The sequence below is a fragment of the Saccharomyces paradoxus genome, chromosome XV (genome assembly GCF_002079055.1).
Source record: "Saccharomyces paradoxus chromosome XV, complete sequence".
Lineage (NCBI taxonomy): Eukaryota > Fungi > Ascomycota > Saccharomycetes > Saccharomycetales > Saccharomycetaceae > Saccharomyces > Saccharomyces paradoxus.
The window spans coordinates 412,409-430,348 of NC_047501.1; the positions used below are offsets into that span (position 1 = coordinate 412,409).

The 17,940-nt window shown below is 38.4% G+C and overlaps 9 protein-coding genes and 1 non-coding gene across 10 annotated transcripts; 2 read left to right on the forward strand and 8 right to left on the reverse strand.

Moving 5' to 3' along the window:
• Positions 1 to 728: 728 nt before the first annotated feature.
• Positions 729 to 1,877, reverse strand: RSB1 (phospholipid-translocating ATPase RSB1; the record flags this gene model as incomplete). The annotated part of the gene is made up of 1 exon (XM_033913304.1): positions 729 to 1,877. One exon carries the CDS (start codon positions 1,875 to 1,877, stop codon positions 729 to 731), a length of 1,149 nt encoding a protein of 382 aa, XP_033769195.1.
• A 1,024-nt stretch (positions 1,878 to 2,901) lies between these two features.
• Positions 2,902 to 4,140, reverse strand: ETT1 (Ett1p; the record flags this gene model as incomplete). Its single annotated transcript, XM_033913305.1, has 1 exon — positions 2,902 to 4,140. One exon carries the CDS (start codon positions 4,138 to 4,140, stop codon positions 2,902 to 2,904), a length of 1,239 nt encoding a protein of 412 aa, XP_033769196.1.
• Positions 4,141 to 4,809: 669 nt separating this feature from the next.
• Positions 4,810 to 5,262, reverse strand: TMC1 (Tmc1p; the record flags this gene model as incomplete). The annotated part of the gene is made up of 1 exon (XM_033913306.1): positions 4,810 to 5,262. The coding sequence occupies one exon, from the start codon at positions 5,260 to 5,262 to the stop codon at positions 4,810 to 4,812; it is 453 nt and encodes a 150-aa protein (XP_033769197.1).
• A 622-nt stretch (positions 5,263 to 5,884) lies between these two features.
• On the reverse strand, positions 5,885 to 7,867 carry VHS3 (phosphopantothenoylcysteine decarboxylase complex subunit VHS3; the record flags this gene model as incomplete). Its single annotated transcript, XM_033913307.1, has 1 exon — positions 5,885 to 7,867. One exon carries the CDS (start codon positions 7,865 to 7,867, stop codon positions 5,885 to 5,887), a length of 1,983 nt encoding a protein of 660 aa, XP_033769198.1.
• A 385-nt stretch (positions 7,868 to 8,252) lies between these two features.
• Positions 8,253 to 9,650, reverse strand: NOB1 (rRNA-binding endoribonuclease; the record flags this gene model as incomplete). The annotated part of the gene is made up of 1 exon (XM_033913308.1): positions 8,253 to 9,650. One exon carries the CDS (start codon positions 9,648 to 9,650, stop codon positions 8,253 to 8,255), a length of 1,398 nt encoding a protein of 465 aa, XP_033769199.1.
• A 558-nt stretch (positions 9,651 to 10,208) lies between these two features.
• On the forward strand, positions 10,209 to 11,396 carry SGT1 (co-chaperone SGT1; the record flags this gene model as incomplete). The annotated part of the gene is made up of 1 exon (XM_033913309.1): positions 10,209 to 11,396. One exon carries the CDS (start codon positions 10,209 to 10,211, stop codon positions 11,394 to 11,396), a length of 1,188 nt encoding a protein of 395 aa, XP_033769200.1.
• A 282-nt stretch (positions 11,397 to 11,678) lies between these two features.
• ASE1 (Ase1p) lies at positions 11,679 to 14,336 on the reverse strand (the record flags this gene model as incomplete). Its single annotated transcript, XM_033913310.1, has 1 exon — positions 11,679 to 14,336. One exon carries the CDS (start codon positions 14,334 to 14,336, stop codon positions 11,679 to 11,681), a length of 2,658 nt encoding a protein of 885 aa, XP_033769201.1.
• Positions 14,337 to 15,344: 1,008 nt separating this feature from the next.
• SPAR_Otrna11K lies at positions 15,345 to 15,440 on the forward strand. Its single transcript has one exon. It is a non-coding gene; the product is annotated as a tRNA-Lys (tRNA).
• A 162-nt stretch (positions 15,441 to 15,602) lies between these two features.
• LPL1 (putative hydrolase) lies at positions 15,603 to 16,955 on the reverse strand (the record flags this gene model as incomplete). The annotated part of the gene is made up of 1 exon (XM_033913311.1): positions 15,603 to 16,955. One exon carries the CDS (start codon positions 16,953 to 16,955, stop codon positions 15,603 to 15,605), a length of 1,353 nt encoding a protein of 450 aa, XP_033769202.1.
• A 124-nt stretch (positions 16,956 to 17,079) lies between these two features.
• Positions 17,080 to 17,853, reverse strand: SLD7 (Sld7p; the record flags this gene model as incomplete). The annotated part of the gene is made up of 1 exon (XM_033913312.1): positions 17,080 to 17,853. The coding sequence occupies one exon, from the start codon at positions 17,851 to 17,853 to the stop codon at positions 17,080 to 17,082; it is 774 nt and encodes a 257-aa protein (XP_033769203.1).
• Between the last annotated feature and the right edge of the window lie 87 nt (positions 17,854 to 17,940).

The following is a 17,940-nucleotide window of genomic DNA, read 5'->3' on the forward strand; positions in this document are numbered from 1 at the left end:
TTTTTTGTCAGAAGTTGATTGTACAACTACTTGTTTCAGTAATGCTCATGAATCTTTGAGTAGAGAAGGATACAGGAATATCTTTACAAACCAATCATTTTGAACGGCATAATAAACCTTGTTCAGTTTCTTAATCCATATAAGAAATTAGCTTGGTGATTTAGCCCTCAATGAGTAGTCTACGCTTCAAATTTTACTATTTATAGAAATATGCTACCGGCCTGCTCTCATTTATATTTCGACAGAAGGGCACGTTGATTCATTCAAGTGTAAGGAAGTTTGTTTTTCTTATGTATGCCATGATTTCATGATAGTTGATTATTCTACATGTTGACAGTGGTGATTTTTTTGCTCTTACTATAGACTATACGTACTTTTTTCGTTCATTGGAACTCGTTCCCAAAAATGGAAGAAAAGCCAAATCAGTGATCTACATTAAGCTAAGGCGGAAACAATAAACGAGTGAATTTATACGATAGTGTAGGAACAAAAAAGAAAGTGTGTATGACGTCGAAGGCTGATTGAAACATGGAAAGGGGAAATATATTTGTGAACTAAAAAAATCTACATATTAGGATGTCGAAATATAAAAAGTATAATGCTGTCCTTGCCTTTTGAAAAAGAGAAAAAATAAATTGAACATAATCGGGAACATCGAGAAAAAAATAAAAGGAAGTTTTAGAAAGATGCAGATGAACAATTAAATTGACATTCAAAACTAGGTATCGCTAAAGTTTGGCTTTCTTTTTAGAGGAAAATAAGTTGGTCATTTTAGAAATGAATTGCTTAAAGGTGCTAATCGGATACTTCATGCTTGCTTGGAATTCTTCTTTTTCAATATCAAACTGTTTTGAATCCGAAGTGTCTAAAATATCTTCAACATCGTCAGCATGTGGTAAAGTTTCAGGATCAACATGACCTGGTGTGATTGGAATCGAAGTGCTTTTGCCTTTAAATGCGAACCCAGGATGAAAAATCGTCAAGGTGACCGTAGCAATGGCCATCATTAATGCATCTAGGATAATAAAGTACCATTCGTGCGTGATCAGATAACCATCCCACCCAACAACTAGTTCAGCCAAACGATAACAACAACGAGTGAAAATGGTCAGTACTGCCACGGTCATTGCCAGGTTGAAATAGTGAAAAACCCAACGTTTAGGTTCGAGTCTCAAAAAATGGAACTTTTCCCTGTATAAATAATCAACTTCTGTTTGCGATATCTTTAAGAGGCTCAATGAAATGGGTTTAGAATTTACATGTTCCCATCTTACTGATATATATATGCGGAAAAGGAAGTGAAACCATAACATAAGAAAGATGGCCATTGATGCAACTTGGATGGCCAGACCTGCAATGAAAACATGGTTGCCAGTAGTTGTGGAGGTTCCGTCTGTGACCGCTACACCACATAGACCACCACCCACAGCCTGGACCACTAGCGATATGATATCGGAACATATGAAAATGAAGGAATACGCCATTGGAGAGGGCAGTAATGAGAACCTGTGACCGTATACTTCTATAAGCTTTGCAAGTTGATAATAAATGCCACCCATTGTGAAAACTGGCGCAATAGTCAAACAAATCATATTCAAAAGGAACGCGTCCATGTTATCAACATTAGAATGCGACCATGTCCTCCCTATGTATCCAAGTACTTCCAAAATACCTGTGCATATAAAAGCGACTGAGAACCAGTACTGGCGCAGCAGTAATTGTACGACATGTATTGCCAGTAGTATACCCCAGATGACGATCATAGTGATATTAAAACGAAGGTTCGGTACCATACCACCATAAAGGGAGTTACTGTCAGCTGCTGCCTCGAGCTGTGGTAGAAGACTGCCTAACGTATCATTTGTGGCGTTGGACATTTCGAATTTCTCAACGTCTATAATCAGGAAAAAAGTGCTGTGAGAAATTTATTTAAGTACAACCAGCTGTAAATAGTTACACCCTAAGTACACTATTGCCTAACCTACTGGATAACCAAAATTTATGTAAAAAATTAATTTTTCTTAAGTCTACTACTGAAGGAAAAAAAACACTTTACTCCTGCAAGCGTTAAGGAAAAATCCTCTTGTTTCTATTGATTCTGGGGTCGACTGCAAACAGTAAACCTTATATAGTGTTTTACTCATCTTCTCAACTCTTTTGGGCGGAAATGGGAGACACACCAAAGAAAATAAACAGCGCAAATTAGAGCTCCGTGGGTACAACCGATCAGAATCACACCTATTCCCTTTTAGAGAGCGAGATAACGGGAAAAAGTCAAAAGCTTTCCGACATCTGCGGATAAATTACGGGGCATGCTTACGTACAACTAGGGGAAACAGAACCCTCGAGGCATGGCCGTGCAGCACTCGGACATGACCTAGTGCAAGAAGTTCGGTCTATTGGTAGGAGTGACAAGTATCGAGCTGCTATAATTAATAGCCAACGTAGTTTTCCAGTGGTCCCTGACATATATCAGTTGTCGCCCTGTCGCCCTGCACAAATATAGCAGGAAAACAGAACACCGACGGAGACCAGATCTTTCCATGGAAAAGAGTCCGAGAGAAGTCCGGAGGGAAATATGACGGGGCAAGAATGCTTCCGCGGATATGGAGGATAGAGCAATACTCTGGATTTCCCTCCAGGCGAATTTGTTGGTTTGTTTTGCTAAAGCCATCGATGCATACCCTCTATTTGGTGATGACGAGGCTGAGCACCGTAAAACCTAAAAGGAAACCAAAAGTTTAACTCATTATAACAAGTTGAGGCTGTTTGTCAACACGCGCTCTAATAAATATAGTTTCTCTTTTAACTTTTCTATAAAGCTAGATAAAAATACGAATTTTCTAGGTGTATTTAACACGACAAAAGGACATAGTATAAACAAAAGGAGGGTGGAGGCGCTCAACTTTGTAAGAAATTGTCGAGGACATCCTGGAATTTACCATGGGAGGCCTTGTTGGCTTTGCCTAAGATCTCTTCGGCGGTTTTGTAAGCATCTTCTTGTTCGGCAGTTTCATTGTCAAGCAGGTTACCTAGATCAATATACGCTTCGGCGACTTGAACCCAGGTGTCTGGATCATCCTCCAGTTTGGCCTTTTCCAAGTACTCCAAAGCTTTTTTTGTGTGCTTCAATGCGGTTTTTTGAGCGTTCTTGGCTTCTTTGTCGCTAACTTTTTTGGAACCGTCATCGTCATACTGTAGGCTTAAGAAAATTTTACTTGGTTCTTCAGCTTTCTTTAAGTATAATTCACCTAAAGTGTTTGCTATTGATGGATATATTTTCATATCTGTGTTAGTGCTGTCGAGCAACTTATCAAAATGATTTCTTAGCCACTCGTAATTATCTTCTAGCGACTTCTGTAGGGGATAGACAGGATGTTCTGGTTCCAATTCAATATCAACCAGTTCCTCTTCCTCTTCATTATCACTATCTATGCCCTCTTGTATAGATTGTTCGCGACCAAAATTTTCGACAATATCCAATAAATCATTCACCATCTGTAGAACTTCAAACGTAAATTCGTTGTCGTTTTCATAAATTAAAAAATGCTTCTTACCATGTTCAAGCTGTTCAACAAGATCGAGTTCTTTATCTTTTGATTTCAAATCAAGATTAGAAATATATTCCAAAGGGATCCTCTGGAAAATTATCTTTGCCAAAACTAATTTCAGAAATTGGGATTCTGGGAAATGGGAAAGGCCCAATTCGATCCTTTCGATAGCACTTTCAAAAAATGACGATACATCTTTTCTTCTCTTTTCTTCAGTGGCTTCCTCATCACCTGCTTTGAAAATAGTCAATTCAGATAGAGCCAGAGCATATATACCATGAAAGACATCGTTCAGAGTCTTCTTAATCTCGCTATCTTCTTCAGAAAGACGCAATAATCTGTCACATTCGTGGACGATACCGTTCAAGACATATTCATCGTCCCTATCAGAGTGGAAATATTTGGACCACAGCCCTTTCAACTGTGTCAACTCGTCATCTAAATCAGCATCATCATCAAGCTCAACACTCATTTGACTTCTTACAGGTGTGGATTCTCTGGAAGGTTCATTGTTCTTCTTTTCACCACTTTCCACTTTTCTTTTTTTTTCTCTGCTCTGTTTACCTAATCCTAAGGGTCTCTTAGCCATTTTCGCACGATTATCTCTTTGGATGCTCTTCCTTTTTTCTTTCCTTCCTTTTATTTTGGGTGCCTACAATTGTTCTATTATTCAAAAACTAGTTTATATTGAAATTTTTCAATATATGCAACATTTAAAAATGACGAAAAAAGAGTTCATTTTTCTCGCACTTTTTTCTTACCTCTTTCGGCCGCAAAACGATATATGCGGAAAAACAATTTTCCGCTACCATTTGGTAAATGTACTCCAGCTTTTGTTTGTTTATTTTTCGATTTGCCTAACGCTTTGGAATGAATTGTAAACATAAAAAGAGCGTTTTTTCCTCCCTTCCTTCCCGTAGAGGTTACAGAACAAAAAAAGAGAAAAGACAAACTAAACAGGTTATTGCGTTAGGCGGTTCGAAGGTAAAGTACCACTTCTTGATTATTAATATTATTAGTTATACGTTATATAAGAATAAGTGGTTACAATGAACGGTCTCTCTTGATGAATCAAACAGAGGAAGAAAGAAAAAAAGAAAAAAAACAGAGAGACCATTCAAGTAATTTTTACATGTCGTTTTGTAGAGAAATGCATCAAAAAGCGTTCTTTTCCCTTGTGTAACATCATTGCCGATTAGAAGTTACAATGCAGTTCCCAGTGAATTAGATGTGTGTATGATTTAGTCGTAATACATGTTTAAATTTGTATCTTTGGAGCTTTAGTTTGTTCTGCTTCTAGCTTGTCAGCGTTTCTTTGATGCAGCTGCTCTTTGCAGCTTGTCAAGCCATTACAAGCATGGTTTTCCATTAACCTGTGTTTCGAACAGAAGTGACCCTTGCAGAAATTACAGTCGCCAATGAACTTAGATGCTGCACTTGAACACGTATCAAAATAGCAAGCGTTTTTCTTTTTCTTTTTGGTCGTTTTCTTGGTCACTCGCCTACTGCTTTGACCTGTGGATGTGACGCTAGAGTTACTAGAAGACCTTGAATTCAACGGTATAGCTCCCAGAACTGTTCCGGAGTCAGACTTCTTTATCTTAGCGTGGTATGTGCTTTTATCTTCGATCTCATGCATAGTATCTTTTGGAGTAACCTGTCTAATTTCATCCTTTCTGGATGGAATTTCGATTTCGTTTATATCAGACATTTTTAGTTTTTATTCTTTCAATGATTTTTAATAGAGTTTTGTGCTTCACTTGATGGAAACGAATCAGTAAAGCTGGATAGTTAGTGGTTTAGCGGATAAGCTGCTTGGTCCTTTTGTCCAAGGTGTGTGATGAGCTTGGGCACGATCAAAGAGAAAAAGGTGTGAATAAATCTTCATGGAAAGTCCAAAACCTCGGTGGCAAGTATTTCCCTTTTATATCTTCTTTGCTTCTGGGCCGATGCAGTCTTTGCCACCGCCCCCTTCTTTCTTTTTTTCCCTGACAGGGCCGAAGCTCGCAGAAACAGAAAGGTGAAACGAACCGCAGAGTAGTGGTGGAGCCTTCTATCTCACCCGCTTTGCGATAAGCTGGCAAGGTTAAATCGGATTTGAATCACTCCCTCTACCTCAGAATGAACATCCGATAGAGTGACGATGCAACTCCGCGGTACCTTATTACATAGTGAGCACTACCTCTGAGACATGAAGCCCCCTTTGGAGAATAAGTTAAGTGTCCAACTTGCCTGTTTTTAGTTACTCTTCCGGTTATCAGTGATTAATGCAAATTTATTCTATGAAAGGAGATATATAGTCCAAAAGTTTACGATTATGAAGCTAGTTTTATTTAAGATCGCTGTAGTACTATTTTGTCATCATTCTTTTTTCCTTCAACCTCCTCATCCTCATCATCTTCCTCGTCCTCATCGTCCTCATCGTCCTCATCGTCATCATCGTCATCATCGTCATCATCGTCATCATCGTCATCATCGTCATCATCGTCATCATCGTCATCTTCATCATTTTCATTGGTATTATTTTTCTTGTTATCATCCTCGTCGTCGTTATCTTCATCCTCTTCTTCTTCTTCCTTCCCTGCAGAAACGTCAGGATACCCACCTAGTTTGTTCACTATCCTACCAACAATCTCATTCGCATCCATCATCCCACTTAGCCCGATGTCACCATTTATGCCCATGACTTTTTCAGAGGGTTTGAATACAGTTACCCAAGGCATTTCTTCTTGAATAATCCGAAAATGTTTCTTAGTCATTATGGAATTGAACGTACCGCTACCCATTGAAGGTGCTAGGAATATAGGAAACGTAGGATTCCATGCTCTTATTACACTTGTCAAAAAGTTATCGCATAAGCCAAGGGCAATCTTGGCCAATGTGTTTGCGGTCAATGGCGCGACAACCAGTATATCAGCCCAACGACGTAGTTCTATATGTAAGACAGGGTCAGTTCGTTGTTGCCATACATCCCACTCGTCTTGATCTGTCCAAAATTGTATATGTGCTGGCAGTTCAATTTGAGGATGTTGCGACGCAGTGTTTGAAGAGTTGCTGAACGTACGGCTACCACTAAGTGTCGAAGGAAATCCAGTGGTAGATGCCATTTGGGTTTCTTCCTCACTTTTGATATTTGTCTGAGAAGGAGCCGCTGAGTTTGAAGGCGTCTTTGGAATGCTAAATTTTTCAAGAGAGGCCGCATTTTTTTTGTTATTAGTTAAATTACCGGCATTAGAATTTGTGCTACTGAAAGAGGTACCCATATTATTGTGTTGCTTCTTATTTTTCCTCATATACTTCATTGCAAAAAATTTGGTGGCAGAGTTAGTTAATATCACTTGTATGCTAATCTTATCCCTTCCATAAATTTCTTCTAATTTCCTGATCATATGCTTGAGTTTAAAAACAGATAAAGAGCCTGTTGCCCCGAAAAGGACGTGCAACTTACCGTCATCTTGGGGGAGCCTTGGATCCATATTAGTCATAATATTTTCTCTCTTCAAGGGATTTGAGACTGCATTGGGAGACATTGCTTCTTCTAGGACGGACTCCAACAAGTTGGGCTCTCCAGTTTTTGATATTGAGCCCTCTCGCTCAATGTTAATGGGATTGAATGTGTTCACTACTACGGAGGGGCGAGGACTAGTACTGTTAGATCTCGATCTAACTGATGGGGTATGCAAAGGATCCTCCACATAGAAATGTGGATGCTCCTTTCTTGGACTATCGGAACTGTTGTCAGAGTTCAAAATAGAATCCGTCCCACCGCCAAAACTTAACTTCTTAGCCAGCAGGCTGGATATGTTATTCCCCATATCAACATTGGAGAGAATAGAGGTTGGAGTCGAAAAAGAAGAGGCAGAAGCTTCGCCGTCTTTTACTACTTTTGTATTTATGTCTTTCAAATTTCTTCCCTGATTAGTGCTTTCTGCTGGGACGTGTACAGACGTTGCTTTCTTTTCACTGGACTGTCTGGCCACCTGGTTCGGTGGAGTTTGCTCCACGTCCGGCCTGGGACCGCCCAACTTTGGATCACTGAATGTAACAGTTGGTATTCTTTTTAACCCTGGCTCCGGTGTATTGCTTACAACTGCGCCGGAGGTTCCACTAGCATTCATTATTGACTTAGTTTGCGAACCAGTGGGACTAGTTGATTTCCTTATTATGGGAGTATCGAGGCTAGAAACAGAGGAGAATGGCCCCGTAGAGTTTGTATCAGGCATTGCCGATGAACCCATATTCGCCTGCTCAGCTCCAGGTAAAGCATTTGGAGAAACCCCTTTCCTATCGTTTTTCAGGCTAGATTTAGTTGTCATTGCGTTTCTGAACTATTATTATGTCTATTGTTCCTTTTCTGGTCTCTTCTTTGAACTAAAGTAATCTTATAAAAGGCAATCCTTTTTTTTGGCAATCTCCTATTAATTCTGACCAAAAAATTCTCAAAACGAGCCCACTTCAAAGTATCGTAATGGTATTCACCTCATAAGGGGAGGGCATATTGAGCCATAAATGTTTTCTTACCTTTTCGGTCTTTTGAACTCTCCAAACAAAAAGTTAAAGGGCAAAAAAGCTCACATGACACGCCTGATTTGAGAAAACGTCATAAAAAAAACCACGTGAAAAAAAAAAAAAAAAAAAAAGAAAAGGAAAAAGGGCAGCTGCAAACTAGTACATACTACACAGATAATTATGAAAAAAACACTAACTTCTTCTTTTGGAACTGTTGACGTACCTTCCCTTACCAATGCGGACGTTATGCTGCTTCAAGCCAGTAATTGCAAATGGGGAAATGTAATTATCCGCAGAACCGCCACCAATCCAATTATTTAAAATCTTCTCATTGTGCCTTCTTGTCCATTCTTCTTGCTTTATCACTTTTTCGTATTCTTTCTGATCTTCTCTGAGAATCACATTTTCCTGTGGTTTAGAATGTACGTGTCCCTTTTTGCCGTACCTTTTTTGGGAGTTCTTAGATAAGGGGCTGGCTACAGAGTACCTGTTTCCTCTATTGTTCCATTGGAAGTTGGATTTCAAGTGCGGTGTAACCTTCCCAGTGCGTGAGTCAACAGAAACCGCACATCTTAATAAGGTACCCTGTCCACCGCATGAGGCACAGAAATGCTTTGGCTTTCCGTCTTTTGGCAGGGGAAATATTTTGAAGCAGGCGTGGCATCTTAGCATATAATTACGGATTCGCTTGATTTTCAAACCTGACATGAAATTCATTAGATTTAGATTCATCTGCAATGCTACATTTTGGACGGCAAAATCACCAGTTGCCAATGCCACTTGATTTTCTGGTTGTGTCAATGCAACATGGCAATCCTCTTCGGATGCTTCTACACCCAATGAACCAGTCGTATCCTCACCACTGTCCTTAATCATTGCTTCTGTTAAGTTATCAGGGGTAATCCAATCACCGTCATCATCAGCGTCCTCGTATTCTTCGTTTAAATCGGAAGGTTCCTTTATCTTTTCATTATTACATATTTGGTCTTTGATTCCGGCTTCCTCAACATGCTCCTCTGCTTTACTGTCCAGCTCAAGGTTTGCATCGCTTTTGCTTTCAGCTAATGAGGAATTTTCAGCTTCTCTTGCTTCTCTTTTCGCCTTTTGCTTTTTTCCACCTCTTCTCTTGTTCTTTTTCTTTGGAACTTTTTCAGAGTCCCCCTCCTTTTTATTATCTTCTGTGGACATCTGCTTGCCCTCTGTACCATCGTCAGCCTTAGCCGCGTCTAATGCATCACCTGGTTTTTTCCTTAGTCTCCAATCGCCATTATTCAGTTTTATCTCTAACTCGTATGTCAAAGCAAGAATATGCAAATCATTAGCACTCAGCACGGAGTAGTCACCAGTCAATTTGGCGAATGTACTTACCTTGGATATCGAAGTTTCATTTGGGTGTACTAATTTTAATGTTCCGAGGCTCTGCCAAATTTCAAGGTTCTTCCTGGCTTGAGCATCCTTAATTTCTTGAAACACCGTGGGGGTGGTGTAGAAAGACTGGGCATAATTCTGATAATGTGTGTATGATTGCGTAATTAATGGGGTGGCATCTAATACTAAGGCCCTTACATGTGCTGTCTGGTTTTCGGCCATACTTTGCTGTTTTAAAGAAACTTTGGAAAAACGCTAAACTATGGTCACCGATGGGAGTTATATGGTACTAACTGAATGATCTCTATGTTAACAGTCTACCTGATATAGTGATACTGTTATTCCATGTGCATCTTCTCGCTAGGTAAAAATTTGCGAATGCAAAGCAAAGCTCATCGAAAAATTTTGATCTTACATTATGGAATGTCCGGGTTTTTTCAATTCTAAGATTTAACTTTCAAATTTCTCTCCCGCAGACTCAGTTTTTGTACCTATAAAATATTGACAATGGCATATATATCACAGTCACTGTACTTGCTTATTATCTGCAAATATTTAGTAATAACAATCTTCCAAGCCTTTTCGCCATTATATTGGATGATTTAGTCACTATATACGGTAATCACTATAAGAACCTTATGGTGCAAGGCATCAAGAATGGTTGATACTCTGCCACGCATTTTTGAATATTTATAATTGAACGCAGGTACTACGGCGAAGGAACATCAAAAGTCTCTTTAAGGCTGAAGAGTTAATTATTGCAAGGAAAAGGAAAGAAAAATGCCTGTTGAAAAAGATTTAAAAACTGCGTACAAAACCTTATATGATGATAAGGAGCCACTGAAGGCCCTTCATCTTTATGATGAAATCCTCAAAGACTCGCCCAAGAACTTAACGGCTCTAATTTTCAAGGCAGCATGCCTTGAAAAGCTATACTTTGGATTTTCTGATTGGCACAGCGACGTGACTATGCAAAACGCAAAGGAGCTCCTCGACAAGGCTCTAGTGACAGCTGAGGGTAGGGGCGATCGGTCGAAGATCGCTCTAGTTAACTTTCGTTACTTTGTTCATTTCTTCAACGTCAAAGACTATGAACGGGCCCAGTCATATTTCAAGAAAGCCAAAAATCTTGGTTATGATGATGACACTTTGCCTCTGTGGGAGATTCGTCTGGAGACAAAATTGAGTAAAAGAAGTAAAAAGCAGAGAGACTCAACTATGAAACATATAATTTCATCAGTAGAAAGTACTGAAGACAAAAGAGAGAAGAATCCTTCTCATAGTCCTATTTCATCTTTCAAAAATGAAACCGGTACTCAAGAATTCCCTAAGTTTAGAGTCGATTGGTACCAATCTAGCGCCTGCGTCACTATATCGTTATTCACTGTTAATCTTCCTGAATCTAAAGAGCAAGTTAATATACATATCTCTTCAAAGGATAGGAGAACTTTATTAATATCGTACCAAGTACCGAAAGCTGGGTCTGAATTTCAATACAACACTAAGCTTACGCATGAAGTAGACCCAAAAGTAGTTTCATTAAATATTTTCCAAAAAAAATTGGAAATTACCTTGAGGAAAATTGATAATATGCAATGGAAGGCTTTGGAAGAAGGAATGTCAACAGAAGCGTCAAGATCATCAGAAATGAATATAGATTCGGATTCTCCAACATGCCCATCATTGGCAGAAACAACGTCAAAAGAGAGACTGACTTATCCATCGTCATCTAAAAAGAAAATAGATTGGTCTAAACTTGATATTGATGAAGAAGCCGATGAAGAAGCGGGATCGGCTGATAGTTTCTTCCAAAAGCTCTACGCCGGAGCGGATCCAGATACCAAAAGGGCTATGATGAAATCCTTTATAGAAAGTAACGGTACTTCGTTAAGCACGGACTGGGAAGACGTATCTAAAGGGACGGTTAAAACTTCACCACCAGCAGGTATGGAATCTAAACATTGGTGAATAATTACTATATATTTACATAATTATTACATATGTAGTAGAATGGCAGTAATGATACATTTTGGATTTAGACTAGCCAACTTGAGTATTTACTTGGAATGCCTACATGATTATATTGAATATTACAAATTGTGTTATGTCCATATTTATCCAGAGCTACGGGGTGATGGAAGAAGGAATGAATGAAAGGATAATGTAGCGAAGGCCAGGGAGAGATGTAAAAAAAATCACCAAAAATAAATAATATATTTTAAGGGTTCGGTGGATGTGTTTCCAAGAAATTCAGATATCTGTAATGGAGAAAGCATTCAACTTCGAAACTTGCTCGTTCTTCCATGTAATAAAATCCTTATCATTTTCATCTTCCATCATACTGGTATCATCAAATCCACTTTCAAGATCTTTTTGTTGAATGTTTAACTGAAATTTACCTTCTGGTGACATGGAAAGATTATATATGCTGTGCTCAGGTTCTTTATAGGGACTGCTCAATTTTTGTGCATAATCCTCTAATGAGCTTTTACGTTGCGGGCTCCGAATATTCTCTTTACCAATGGTGCCAATCGACCTTTTAACAAGCTCTAAAGCCTTTTCTTTGGTTAATTGAGGGATATGACTACCCTTTGTATCGACTTTGTTTAGCGGGATCGGGAACAGTTGGCGTGGTTTCACCGCATGTTCGCTATGTGTATGATTTATCATAGGCGATGATGAAAAATCGGATGAACTGTATTTGTTTAGGGTAGGTCTCTCTATATTCCCTTTGGAGTTCCTAGATATTACTGTAGGTGCTAGTAATCTTGTACCTCTTCTTTTAGGACTAGATAAGCGCGTTGTCCCTTGCATATGTCGAGCAAGCGAGTTCTCTCGGGATAAGCCACTCTTTGGTAAGCCCTGCCTTGTCTTTTTTGAAGGCGTCTTATAAGTCATGTTGATATCATTGAAATCTAAACCAATCGGTACTCTGATGGAACTTTGAGCGGCCTTGGAAGTGGTTTTTATGACTTTATTCTCCTTGCCCGTGCCGCTTTTTCCCTTTTTAGATCTCTGCATTTTAACTCTGCATCTTGGATATTTCGCTTCAATCTCCTGTTGTTGAATGTCGATTGCTTCTGAAAGCGGCCGACCTTTGAGCAAAAAAGGCTGGTCGAATAGGCCAGCGGCCTCTTCCAATTTCGTTCTTAAATCATTAATGACTCGAGGAAAGTGTCTTGTTATCCTCTTCCTCATTTTTTCTTCAGTAAGTAAAATCTTATGAGAATTTCTAGACAAAAGCCTAGAAGAGTCTTTTGAGCTCCTTTCCAAAAATTCTTGATCTTCCTGTAAAGATTCAAATTCTGATATTAGTTTCAAAATTGGTTTATAAAGAGTAAGTTTGTCCTCCAGTTTTTTTAGCTCATTTTCGCAAGTTTCTAAAAGAAGCTCATCTTCCTGTAAAGTCGTTGCATTTCTCCTTTGTTCTTCAAATACAGTGATGAATTTAGACCGGCTTTCTTCTGAATACTGTAGCGTGTGCCACAATTCCTTAATTTTGTCCCAAGAATCTGATATTAGTTTTTTTATTAGTTTTTTTTTCATTACTTCAAGTCGCATTAGTTCTTCAGAGATTCTATCTAAGGTCTCGGTTGACAGACTTGAATTATTAAGCATAAAGGTCTTGGTATATTCCTGAGAGATTCTTAGCCTTATCCAAAGTTTTTTGCATTGTTCCATCAAGAGTTTCTTCTTGTCTACTCTTTCCTCATGGATAGCTTGCAGTTTTTTCAATGTTGTATCAATCTTACGCATCCTTTCTCTGTCTACAGGGTGGAAATTCGGTAGTTTTGATTTAGAGTTTTTCTCTTCTCCATATGATTTTAGGTTTTGTTCAAAATTCTCGTCTATTAATGTTGCAAGCGGAGTTTCAAGTTGCTCACATATGGATAAAATACTATCCTTTTTGGTGAGTATGCTTTTAAACCTCCTCTCGTATTCTTCCTCATAAATTTTTATGACCTCATCCATGTGCTTCACGGATTCTTTGTTAATAGTTTTAAACGCCGACCCCTTTAAAATATCCTTTCTATTATCTGTAATAAATTTCATGGACAATCCAATATCGTCTCTACTATTTTCTATTTGCGACAGATATGTGGTTAATATGTCTAATTCGGGAAAGGCAGAGATCGCCTCACTATCTGCTTCTGTCAGTCCGGGAAGATCCTCTTTCACGGATTGTACGAGATGTTTTAAAGTAATTAAGGATTTCAAATAGTCGTGGAGTCTGGGTAAAAAGCTTCCTAGCACAAAGTTTTTTGCGGTATCTAATGCTGCCTTTTTGCTTAGTAAGGAAAGTGGCTTTTTAGGTGATTGTGGTACAGTTTTACTTTTCTGTAGTAGAATAGCGTTTCTAATGTACAAATCAGGAATAGTCTTTATCCCACTTGGGTCATTTATTCTCTCTAGAATGTTATTTAGAATATTCTGTTCGATTTCATTTTCTACGGACAGTCTTTTCAATTCTTCGTCAGCTTGCTCAAAAAACTGTTTTATAGAATCAGATATAGTGGTGAATATGATTTTTTCTTTATTAATAATTTCAGTATTAGAATACCCAATATTTTGATATATGACATTGAGATTCTCCAGTAGTTTTTCTAGTTCCTTTGAAATGAGTATGAAATTTTCTTTATACATATTATCCATCGTGTTGCCTTTGCCATTTTCTGAGTCTAAAAAATGGTGGTTAGTGGACACGTTTTTCAAGGGAGAGCCAAAATCTCTAATACGAACTGGGGTCAACTTCATAAATTCTTTGGAATTTGATTGATTCACCATTGTCGACACAGTTAGCGGAGTTGCTAAGGAGGGATTCATATGCGGCATAAATGTAGTAGACCCGGAATTTTCACTATTTCTCCTCGATTGAGTAGGCAAAGGGGAAGAAGTTGCTGTCTCCATTTCAACATCAAAGGTAGCGAATTCCAAAATGAAAGCTTTGAATTCTAATGCCAGAATGCTATGTCTGATGATAAAAATAGCCTACTAAAATAATCTAATTTATCCTTAAAGTAACTCTTCTCGGTAATAGCCGCTTGTTCGTATCTTTGCTATTGTTCTGTAAAAGAAACTGTCTTTCAATTTCAGTAATATTTTTGTATTTGTTTCCTCTTAAAGATTCTCAAGCTTATTTACTTTTTACCGCATTGGGAAATAGTAGATGAGCAATTAAAATCACACTGTACGGTTTTCTTGGCGGTTATTTAGTATAATTAAGCAATAGCCTAAATGTGGCAGGTTTACTGTTCAAAATCAGTTTTTCACAAATTGTAAATTCAAAAAGGGTTTTAAAAATTAAAAAAAAAGGGTCTTCGGATGACGTATTTTTTCTGTCTTACATCACATATTTTTGTTTATATTCATTTCTGGGAATAAACACTTCTGGTACTCAAGAATTCAGATTCTTGCCAAAATATTAATTAAAAATACAATCCTATAAAGAAAAGCTTTTTAAAAGAACATTTATTCCTTTTATTCGGAATAGAGATCAGCTATCGTCTATTGACTAGTATTCAAGTTACTAGTATATTATCACATGTGGTGCAAAAAGATGACATAAAGATTGAGAAACAGTCATCGAATTTAGTGGAAGCTGAGACGCAAGGATTGATAATGCAATAGGATAATGAATGACAACATATAAACGGAAAGAAGATAAAGTAATATTATTATGTAGAACTATGGATTCCCTTTTGTGGATTCCAAGATCCTCGAGGAGAACTTCTAGTATATTCTGTATACCTAATATTATAGCCTTTAGTGACAACGGAAATCCCAACAACTATCTAATTATTCACATAATTCTCGCTATTGATTATCACTAGTTTCGACAGAAAGTTTGTTAAATATAGCAAGACATTATAGGGAGTATGTAATGCAATCTTTAATCATGTCGCTCCGAAGAACTCATCCTTGTTAGCTCAGTTGGTAGAGCGTTCGGCTTTTAAGCGTATTTGCTTAAGCAAGGATACCGAAATGTCAGGGGTTCGAGCCCCCTATGAGGAGTTCTTTCTTTTTTAAGCACGATACAAATATCGTCCTACCATCCTCTAATTTCACAATGAAACAAGTCTATTGATTCCCTTCAAGCATTATAATAATGATATTTTTTGGTCACATAAGGGTGTTCATTCAAAAATATGTATGACATTTCTATAAATTGAGAATTCAATTGCTCTTTTGCATCAAATATGCTAATAATTGAGCCGTGAATTCGACACATGCTATCCCTGTAGCTGCTGTATTCTCATCCAGTCCTCTACGGGCCACAATCACACCATGTGCATTCACAGCCTTTATATATATTGGGACTCTAATCCATTTTAACCTGTTCAGATTTCCCAGGATAACCTTCCGGTTCTCATCGAAGGGTAATTTCTTGAATTTGGATTTCCAGACACCATCATTTATGTTGGAGTATTTTTGAATGAATTCCTTCCAGGGAAGCTCTTCTTCGTTCACAAGGCTAGTATTACTTGCCTCATAGTTCGCATCCATGTCTAAAGCCGAGTTTATAATAGAGCCATATGCATCTGTAACGTAGCCCTTCAGTTGCTCCGTCAATCCTAATCTTCCTCTAACCTCATTGTGAAGGATACCATTAGAGAGCATTTTGCGATATTTACAGGTAACAATATAACTATAGGCGGTTCCCAGACCATTCATAACCAGGGCTATTGGGAAAATCAGAAAGGTTGCAACTAGTATTATAAGAATAGTGCGTCCCCACTTCTTATAAGTCTTGGTCGGTTTGGCAGGGGCATGGCTATTAATGTTTAAAGCGTTTAGGTCAACAACCTTAGGTAATATTCCTTTATAACCAGATCCCGGAATCTTTTCTTCGAAAGTGTATTTCAATTTGTTGTCAAAATCAATGAATGGATCGCAATCCGTAATAAACGCCGTGTAGAAGGCCACCGTACGGTCATTTTTAACATTCGCAAAGGCTATCCTCCATTTAAATAGCGACAGTGCTTCGAGGTACTCACCCTGGCTCAGTTTCACTAATATATCGTTACTCGAATTTGCAATGAACATTTCTCTCCCACTTTTACCTAAAATGGTAGATCCAAGAGTCCTCAATGCACTATATAACACGCTTTTATATGCTATGCCTGTAGGATTGTAAAACTCCACCCCCAAGTGAGGCGTTGCCATCGTAATAAATAATTGTGGCTCAATATCCTCAAACAGTTCCTTAAATTCGGTCAACATCTTACCGATCATAAATCGAGCCACTAATCCACCTTGCGAATATCCCATTACGCTCATTTTAGTAATTCTCCCGTCTTTATAGTCTCGGATAAATTCACAAACCTCAATCAATGTCCTGTACCCAATAATTTCGATACCATCAAACGTCTTAAACATCGCATTCTGCTTTGGTAAAAAATATATCATATCGTCTCTAACATTTTCCTTTTTCAATGTAGCGGAAAGGATTGTCCTCATAGACTCCATATGTGTATAGTTACCCCATAGCCCGTGAATCAACACAAAAAGGTGTTTATCCGAGGTCATTTGAAATTCTTACGATGGCGGGTTTGATCACGAAGTTTCTAACGATTATTGCAATCAAGACTTGCCACCCTTTTTTATTATCTTTGTTTTTCATATGATCTTATATACTGAAAATCCCCGTTAATCATGATTTGGTGAAGAGCTTTAAAAGGGCTTCCACCGTTTCCTGCAATGACTCGAACGAAACCTCTTCGCCAGATCCCATCGATATGCGTCTTAATTCATCTCTGTGCGTAAATTCGGCAGCATCAAATGTTACCTTGTACAACTTTTGGAATTCTGTGGTAGAATTAGGAATACCCCGAAGTCGGAGGCCACCCAAAATCAGCTTGGACAAAGTTTCATTGAATTGGAGCCGTTTGTCATTAATCTGGACGTTTCGGTATACTTTTGTTTTCGTTCCAATCTTCCTCTGCTGAGATTGTTGTATTATTATATCAATGCTACCTTCCTTTGATACCGACGGCCTTGTTTTTCCAATCTCTTGCTTCATTTTGGACACCTGGCTGTCAAACTCATGCTTCATTGTTAGATCGACTTGGAAACAGTTTAATTCTGTGTTCTCTCGAAATATAATGAGGTATGCTGGCTCCCGTGACCGCTGATCAATCTTGTCAGCCAATTCAATCACAATGCCACGATTCGCGTTCCTTAGTTTTGATTTAAAGTAAGCCTGTGCGGTTGCACTGGTACTATAACATCTATATGTATTCATGTCCTTGGTGCGGATCCACAAAGGCAGTTTTCCAAGATCTACATACTGAATAAACTGTCCCCTCCACTCTGGAGTTGATTTACTTGCCATAGGTCGATTGCTCCAAAGTTGAACATCCCTAATAACCAAACTTCCCTGCTTTCCGCTAAGAGTAAACTTTAGTGTGCATAATTTCTGTGACATCAAAAGTCAGGTGAATTGGCGAAGAATACCCGCTTTCAAGGCAGTATACTGTCCCTTACTTAGTTACCAACAAGCCTTCATCAATGC